At 37.8% G+C, this 9,271-nt stretch overlaps 1 protein-coding gene across 1 annotated transcript; it reads right to left on the bottom strand.

Moving 5' to 3' along the window:
* Positions 1–207: 207 nt before the first annotated feature.
* si:dkeyp-72h1.1 (uncharacterized protein LOC799956 homolog) lies at positions 208–8,602 on the bottom strand. The gene is made up of 4 exons (XM_034124710.1): positions 8,424–8,602; positions 4,826–4,904; positions 3,610–3,784; positions 208–1,503 (listed from the first exon to the last, which is right to left on the bottom strand). The coding sequence occupies exons 2-4, from the start codon at positions 4,901–4,903 to the stop codon at positions 1,442–1,444; spliced, it is 315 nt and encodes a 104-aa protein (XP_033980601.1). The 5' UTR covers position 4,904; positions 8,424–8,602; the 3' UTR covers positions 208–1,441.
* Positions 8,603–9,271: the final 669 nt, after the last annotated feature.

Raw genomic sequence — 9,271 nt, 5'->3', positions numbered from 1 at the left:
TCCTCATTGTTGTGTGGAGCTACTTGTAATACATTTCTGTATTTGGTTGTATTTTGTGTATTTGCATGTGTTTTTTTTACCTTGCTGTGTGTTGAAATCTCACTGCAGTCAGAGACTATATTTGTGTTATAGTAGACAAAAAGCCTCAACAAATCAGAGTAGAATTTGACACTTCAAACACCACAAGGACAAGAAAGGAGAGAACGGTTTAAGAATTGTTAAAAGGTTTATTACTTGTGCAATAAATTACTTCCAGTATTTTAAAAAATATCATGTCTGTGACAAGCGACACACGTCTAAAATACACCGGATATTTCTACTTCTGTTACAAAATGGACTGCCTTTAAACTCCTGTGAACATATTGCTCCAATAAGTAAAACAGAATACGATTACATTCCTTTTAAACACCCACTGTATGAAGACAACATTTTATAATATATCAAAGAATGTGTTGCGATAACATCGAATAAAGTGATGAAGGCTTTTTCTAACTCAAATACTGTTCTTTAAAACATCGTAGCTATTTTTGAAAGTGAATACAGACCAAGCATCACCAAAACTACAGCAGTCAGCACTTAACATACAGAGATGTAAATGACATCTATACTTAATGTAAAAACTGTGCAGCTACTATTATTAGTAGTAGTATTAATATGGCACACTTGAGCTAGATACTCACACAGTATTTATAAACATCTGTCCAGATCCGATGGGACTCTGGGTGGTGAAGGCTTGGAGCCAGAGAGAAATAATTGTATTTAATGTGATATAGCAAGCTGGGAATGCTGGAAAACAGTCATATTAAACAAGGAAACCCTCACTTATTGTACGTAAACTGGAAAATATAAAATAAATTCTGACATTAAAATCACTCCTGCTGCCTGAAGGTTATTCGTTCATCCACTTCTCCTGAAAAGCCAAAAGGCCAACTAGGAAAAAAAGTGTGGTGACGAGTGATATTTTCCTAACAAAAAGCAATATAGCAACTTAATCCCTTCAATCTTCTATATAACCTTACATTTTTCAAAACCACCTTCACATACGTAAACTTGAAATAAAGTGTTTAAATACTGACAAAAAAAACACCGCCTGCTGCCAAAAGATTATTTCTTCATTCACTTCTCGTAAAAAGGCAAATTAGGGAAAATATATCAACTTCCAATCTTCTTTATTTCCTTACATGTGTCAAAACCAGCTTCATCCAAGGAAGAAGCGCACCCAAAACAATAAAAACAAACACCTCTGTGAATTAATTTAAGGTGGCAGCACGACTCTGGCTCCAAGCCTGTGAGCTGGGGTTTGGGAATCTGTTTTTCTACCGTGTCTAATCTGTCTCCATGATCTTTCTATCAATGCAACGTTGACCTTTATTGGACATTTCATCAATCCAAGTCTGGACTCACTCACAGTAACAGTGCGTCACGCAGGAGGAGAGTTTGTTCAGTCCTGCATCTCCGCAGCTGAAGCCTCTTCGTCCACGTCGACATTCGACTGGTATTCATCTGGAAAACAAAAAACACATGCAGAGGCTTGATGACTCCCTCACCTTTCAAATTACAGTTTACTTTCATTTATCTACAAAAAAAGAAAGGGAATGTGCAAGAGATAATGCTGAATCGAACTCACGCAATGCTAACATCAGGATGCTTACATTCTCACTATGACAATGCTAACATGCTTAGGTACAGGTACAAATATAAGAGAGTGTGCATCTTTTTTTTAAAGAAATGTTTAAATGCCTATCGCTTTATATTGTAGATATACAGTATCTCCTAAAGGGCTTCTTCATCCTCAGGCGTAGGAGACAAAGAATGGTGAGTAATTTAGTTAATTGAGTGTGTAATTATAGAGGTCAGCACGGATGTTTACAGATTCAAATTGCACCTTGGCAGATCCCTTTGTATATGTTTATTCCCAACTGTTTTACTTGTATAAAAGGACACTACAAATCATCAAATGGGCAAAATCTAGAAGTAAAGTATCTATAATATATTAGAAATTAGTATTGAAATGCTTCCTCCTGTTTCCTTAGTGGTTGACGATCTGTTTTTACAATGACTGTTTTGGTATGTGTAAATGCACCATCATCATTGCTATTTCATTTCTGTTGTAACTCATGCATTGACAATATTTATATATCTATAAAACATCTAATGTTGCAAAAGCACAAGCCCCTGATATGGATCAAATTCAGCAGGTAAAACATGTGGGGGAAACTTCTGTAGCAATTGGAAACAGGACTCAGAGAGACACGAGGAGAGCTGGAGCTTTGATGGAAAACACTGACGGTTTATTTGAAGTTACGGCCGGAGAATTGACAAGACAGGTGGTGTGTCACGAGTTGAAGAACCAATTCTGAAGAACTCTTTCTGTAGCTCGAGGTTTTAACTAGTTTGCAGTGTAATAATCAACATTCTTTATCAGTGAGACTAAACAATTATGGACCCTGAATCTAACTAGAGCTCTCGTCCATAGGAAAGAATGTGCGCCAGGGAACCTACGTCCCTGAACAGTAAACTACCTCATGGCGGCTTGTGCTCTGTCATAGACTGGCAACAACAATGCGCCCAAGCTACTCCTCCTTAAGAGAGATAGCAGCAATACCCAAGGCCGTAGAACTATGCCATGGGAAAGGAGACAGTGAGAGGAGAAAATTATGAACTGTGTCGAAGGCAAATGATTCCCGAACAAAACAAATCTAGATAGAATTTCAACATCAATAGCAAATGCCTGAACTCAATCGGTCTAATATTCCGTTAAACCTTTATTGGGAAATAAACTAAATTCTTATATAATATGTGGTGAATGCAGCTGAATTTTACAGCGTCAAGTGGTACTCAGAGGCAGCGTGAATACTGATAAAGTCAAAGGAAAGGACCAGATGCAGATCTATAAACTGAGGTGAAAATGTGTTCCCTGTATGATCCACCCTAAATGGAGAGTAGCATTAATCCTTAGTTCTTTGACTCCTGCAGGAAGGATGAGACTGACACAAACTTAATTTTACTACTCCGTGTTACATATTACTGCGCCACAGTATGTCTCTCTACTTCAAGGTGAGAATGACTGCATGGTGCGTCATTTGCATAAAAGAAATACAGGAAGTCAAAACAGGAAATAACCTTTTATGGTCGAACAGAGACGGATGATAGTTAGTGAAGCAGCAGCTCTTCGTGTTTAGAGAGACACTCAGAGGACAGCTGTTTGTTTGACTGTGTGAACGGACTGTGGAGAGTTACTAAATATGTTTACTAAAGTACCGTACATAGATAGAATTTTTCAATACTTCAAACTTAAGTTGATGGCTAAAGTTACTAGTTACTTTACAGATAATGATTTAAAAATAAAATATCATATGATAAGCTTATACAATAAAATAAATTAGAAATATATGGACATAAAACCAGTTACTTTTTGATTCATAATGTCTGATTATTTATTGACATGTAGATATATATATATTTGTATTCTTCTTTTTCCCTGTTTTTTGACATGTATTTATTTTATTTTGCTTTGCTGTGTATTTCTTGTCATTCATATTTTTGTAGATTTTTTCAAGATTATGTTGGATTCCTCCTCCTCCTCCTCCTCCTCCTCCTCTTCCTCACCTGCAGTTTGTTCCTCTGCTCTCTTCCTCTCAGTTTTGCCGTCCGGAGAGCTGGGTTCATCCGGAGGCCAGCGCAGCTCGCCGCTCTCCACCTCGGCTCCGTCTGTCGGCTCCACCACGATGGAGGGAAGTCTCTTGGAAAGCTTCGGATACCTTTCATGGGTATCTGGGAAGATCTGTTAGAAGCTTATGTAAGGTTTAACTGGAGGGTTATCATACTTGAAGAATTACCCAGCAGCACACAGTGGAAGAACAACAATGCGGTACAAATTGGATTATGAAGACTTTGTGAAAAGATGTGTGACTAGACTTCACTGACTTGTTAATTTTATCATTCACTTGAAGTGCTTGTGATAGTATCTTCTCTTTATAACTACATTGTATCTGAAATGATCCTTGACAAGTATTTATGAAACCAGTAACTATTTTCATAATGTATTACCTGTTTGAGTATTTTTTTTATGCAAATATGGCAGAGAGTGTTGTTTTCAGGCTTTCAAGCATGACTAGTCCTCCACTTATCCTCTCATATCTCCAAAATATGAAAAGTGTTTTTATTCCTCATTCTAAGGAGAGAAAAAATTATGAATCTTGACCAATATCGTTTCTTGAGCCCCATTATTAATAGCTAAATAATAATATAATTTTCTCTAAAAAGCTGTTTTGTATAGTTTCTTATATCCATTTTCTTCAAATAATTTAAATGACTATATTCCAATGTGAAAAAAAGTAATGACTCCAAATTCAGCAACTTTGATGCATTTTTCCTTCTATAAACTGCCTGGCACCATAAAATGCGGCAAAGGTAATCAGTCTTTAAACTAAATGATGGAACAAAATACATGTTACAGTAGTAGATGATAAATCACTCAGCTGGATAAGACAGAAACCATTTACTCACACAGCAGGACAGAGTCCGACTCATGACCTCGTCTACCCACATTTTACTCATCACTCCTGTGACTCACCACTCTGTGCCTTTCTACTCAAATAAAACAGGACTGGTCTGAAGTCATCCAAACACACACACACACACACGCACGCACACACACACACACACACACACACACACACACACACACACACACACACACACACACACACACACACACACACACACACACACACACACACACACACACACACACACACCACACACACACACACACACACACACACACACACACACACACACACACACACATTTGGAAGGATACTGCGCCCTGATCTGCTGACGCTCCTCCCCCGCTGAAGTCCTCTGTGCCGGGCTCAAGAGAGTTCATCACCTCAGTCATCCTGGAGGGGATCACAAATCATATTTTCTAATTGCTCATCAATACTGGCATCAAACTACCTGTAGATCTAAAAATACTCTAAACAACAATTATACAATATTGCCTTAATTGAATACATCAACCTAAGGCTGTACCATTTAGTTCAGAGCTTTACAGATTCATTCATAACACGCATGAAGGTTGTGATTGGAAATCAGAAGAGTTATTCAACCAAATATTCATGCCTCAATTCTTCCCTAAGTTAAAACATTGGGATTGTGTTGTTGGAAAATTGATTTAAACATATTTTTTCTTCTTTGTTATTTAGACTGATTGTCATTTTCTGCACATAAATGACCTAATTTAAAAAGAAAATGTGTTTAGATTTGGGATAAATGTTGTCAGAAGTTTACAGAATAAAATGAAAAAAATGAAAATGTCAATAAGACACATATACTTATAAACAGTTAAAACAGAGAAACTGATCATTTTAGAGAGGTGTCTTGTTTTTTTCCAGAGCTGCGAAATAGGATATTGTCCCTTATTTCTTGCAGCGTACTCGCTCTATGAAGGTATCACTTCATAGTCAGCCAACAAAACTCTTTCAACGTAGGAAACGGAAAAATCTCATCAAAGGAATATAAATGACTATTGAAGGAGAGTCTCAGCTATTGATGCCAACTTCAGATACTTGATGTTACGGACACATTTTGTTCGCTATAAAAAAATAATGATATCCACCTGTTCACATATATAACATAACTGATTTTTTGGGCCACTTGGGGGCAGCAGAAACAAGTTTAACACAACACTGATATATCATCACCTTTGTATCCATCTGATAAATGTAGGTCCAATATTCTCTCCTTTTTTTGCTTTGTCTTTGGTCTCCAACAACTCCTGAGGGTAATATCTGTCTTGTTAGCTTCTAAATGCTTGACTCTCATCACCAACCCGCCTTCAACTGTGTCATGTTGCTCTTTGCTACGATGCAGGTAGTGTACAGAGGATTTTTGCAGTCAACCAGTCATGCTACTAGGATTGTGGCCTGTAGAAACTGTGTAATATTATCATATGCACAATTATAGTGGGATATTAGTTTGCATGTTAACTAAACCCCTGTGTCCTTATAAAACAGCCTTAAGCAGCAGTCTTTTGCTCACCAGACCTTTACATGTGACAAGCTGTCAAAAACACCACTTTACATACAATCAGACTGGCAGCTGCTGTTGCCATGGGGACGATGTGTGCCTCTGATTGTCTGAGTAGTGCACTTTGCCTGAGCGCACAAGCAAGGCCGACGGCTGATTTGGGGGTATTCATGTGAGCCGTTACGCAGCAATTACCTCCATCAGGACTGGGGTTCTTGTTGTTGTGAGACTTCTCCGTGAAACCTGGAATTGCTTCTGCCCTTTCATCATGAGACAATACAGCCTTTTATTCCTCATCAGAGGAGAGTATTGTTCCTCCGAATGGGAAATCTGCGTGGCCTCTCCGGTTTACTCCGGATGAGATAGAAACTGGAGAAGAGGCCTGCACATGATGCCAGTCCGACCTCTGAGGGGGGCGTTCATTGACGCGTAACAGACACGAGAATTTAGACATTGACGCTTCTGTCATGCTTTTTGTTTTTTATTCTCTCTCTTCAGCTGAATAATAATAATAATGTCTTATTTGAGCTATTAGGTCTGAACAGGGTTATCCGTGTATTAAAATATATGCAGGAAGCGGCTCTACCTCTGCCTGAACAGAGAAAATGAGATGTAAATTATTAGCACATTTGGCATCTTGCATGTTAAAGTCTGTGATGTATATTATAGGTCTAGATTTTAATCCCAGGGTGAACTTTAGGATTTTTTTGAGTCAAAGTAAATACCACCTAATTTAAGATTTTGTGCTCTTTGTCTGTGGATCAATATTTTTCTATGTGACAGCTGAAATTGATAATGAACCCAAAAAACACACAGATTTCGAGACTTGGCACTGCAATGATGTGGGTTCTTAACAAAAGCTACGATTACATTTGTTTTCCACCCAAAGTCATGGTGTTTCTTATTTGCAAAGCCTTTTAGGGAATATATTTTTAATGATTTTTGTCCAAAACTTAAAATGTGCAAGATGTTGATCCAACTTTGCAAAGTGAAGGAATCAATGACAAAGAAAAAAACACGTTTCTCCTGGTTTCTTTTCTTGTAAATATGTGACTCTAATGTCTCAGTTATTTCTCTTAAATGTGAAACTTCATAATATCAGAAAAGAGTTCAAACACCAACCAACAGAACCACTAGAGTGAAAACCTTCAGAAGGTTCCTTTAAGCATCAATTACAGTATCTCCAACCGTATCTCTTATATTTGAAATATTACTACTGATGCAAAACTGTGTATCTGAAGACACTTTGGTTTTAAGAGATTTTTTGGTTTTAAGAGATTTTTTGGTTTTAAGAGATTTTTAACCTGCAGGTTGACTGTGTTCTGATTTTATAGACCAGTTCATAATGAAAACTGTTTCTAGCTGAGAAAAAACAAAAAACGGTGAAAGCCAAAAGCCCCACAGGAGCCGATGTTCTGCAGCATCCCACTACTCTTGAGTTTGAAGCCAGGTACTTGCACAACAAAATAAAATAAAAAATAAAAACATTTCCTCTAGCAGCCACTGTCTCATTTCCATTTCACAGTTTGCTTTTCGGATGAAAGATGTGCATCTGGTGTGACCTCACAGATTAAAATGCTTTCTCTTCTTCTATCCATCACGAGATTCATCATGGTGGAAACGGTCCAGTTAAAGGAGCAGCGGGTTCACCAAATTTGCATCCTTTAATACTGTCCAACAATCACTTTTAATCCAACAATTTTTATATTTGTAGACAGGGTATTGATAAAATGACCACTACCTTCTCCTCGTAATGCCACAGCTGCACTTGTGATTTTACATTGTATTTCTACTGTTAAATCAGAGCCAGCAGCAACACCACCTCCCTGAAATACAGCTTCCTCCGATGAATCCAGTAAGTTTCATAGCCCAAGGAGATGAAATGAAAATGTAATCCATGTCCAAATATAGTGATACTCTCTTTCTCTCACCATACAGCCTCATGACATTTTCCACTGCTCTGTTTTTGTTTAATTTCTTCTGTGTTTGTTGCCCTAATTTACATTTCCTGTTCTATTAATGGCACAGAAACTTTGTGAATCGCATATATTTATACAAATATATCTGAAAAAAAGAATGTAGTACACTGTTCAGGTTTGGAAAGCACATTTACCTGCATGGTACATACAACAGGTAACCACTTTGTAGCAGGTATGAAATTCTAATTATAGATTTAAATGTAAAACACAGCTTCTGCTACACCTAGACTTATGCAATCCTACACACGCACAAGTATAAAAACTCACAAGGTGAAGCAGGTTATATACATTTCCTACACATCAAAGGTGCATTCATAATTATCAAACTCATTGGTAATTTTAGTTTAATACAAATGAATAAAAGCATTGTTTTTTAGTGTTTGCAAAGATTTTGGAATTAAAGCTCCGTACCTGTGTGCAGGCTGGTCCAGTGTCTCAGAGCAGGAAGGTCTCCGTCCTCCGCTGCTTCATCACACTGATGCTGATACTGATGATGATGAGGATGATGAAGAGGATGATGATGATGATGATGATGATGATGCTGTTGTGGGCGACAGGCGGCGGGGCTCCCGGTTAAGTTGCCTTTAGTGTCGAAGTGTTCTGAGTGTGCGCAGTGGAGCTGCACCGGTGCTGCGTTCAAGGGCTGTTTTTGAAATGTTGGGATTTAAGCTTTGGAAGAGGACTAATTAAAGTCACAGTTATCGTTGAAGTATAAGATTTACGAGGAGCATTTTAAGGCAGCACGTTATCAGAGTCTGAACTGGTTTTGACGTTTTGACCATAGACTGTATATATGGTTTTGACCGAGCAGCTGCCGGTTGATTTTGAAATGTCTAACGTTGTTAGCCGTTAGCTGAACTTGTCAGTAATTTTACAAAAATCTTTACACTAAAACCTGAACTCACAGAGAGACCTAATAACCTCTCTTCTTTCTACGAGCCTGTTTATTGATATAACATATAGCAGGTAAGTTAGTAAAACGTGCTGTCATATTAGATATCAAACGGCAACGAAGCAAATGTTAGCATTGATATGCCCTTTTGTTTTAGCTAGCATTAACGTCAATAAAACAAGCTAAGATGGAGCTAATTCCCTTTTAAGTTTATCCCAAGAAAAGAGTGCTGGTGATGGTATAGCTGTGAGGTGTGTCTCCCTCTAGTGAGCGAATATATGTGTATAAATGAATACTTCATATGAATATGCCTGTAGTCGTGACGAAACGTTGAGTAAAATCGTCATAATATTACATTATAACCTCC

Source organism: Trematomus bernacchii, unplaced genomic scaffold, assembly GCF_902827165.1.
Source record: "Trematomus bernacchii unplaced genomic scaffold, fTreBer1.1, whole genome shotgun sequence".
In the NCBI taxonomy this organism is placed as follows: domain Eukaryota; kingdom Metazoa; phylum Chordata; class Actinopteri; order Perciformes; family Nototheniidae; genus Trematomus; species Trematomus bernacchii.
The sequence above is the reverse complement of the archived record's forward strand: the minus strand, read 5'-3'. Positions and strand labels throughout refer to the sequence as shown.

Excerpts from the sequence above, each read along its gene's own strand:
- si:dkeyp-72h1.1 (XM_034124710.1), bottom strand. The coding sequence starts at position 4,903 with ATGACTGAGGTGATGAACTCTCTTGAGCCCGGCACAGAGGACTTCAGC. Across the intron at positions 3,785-4,825 it reads CGTCAGCAGATCAGGGCGCA|ATCTTCCCAGATACCCATGA; the intron begins GTATCCTTCCAA and ends AGCTTCTAACAG. Across the intron at positions 1,504-3,609 it reads AGCAGAGGAACAAACTGCAG|ATGAATACCAGTCGAATGTC; the intron begins GTGAGGAAGAGG and ends TTTGTTTTCCAG.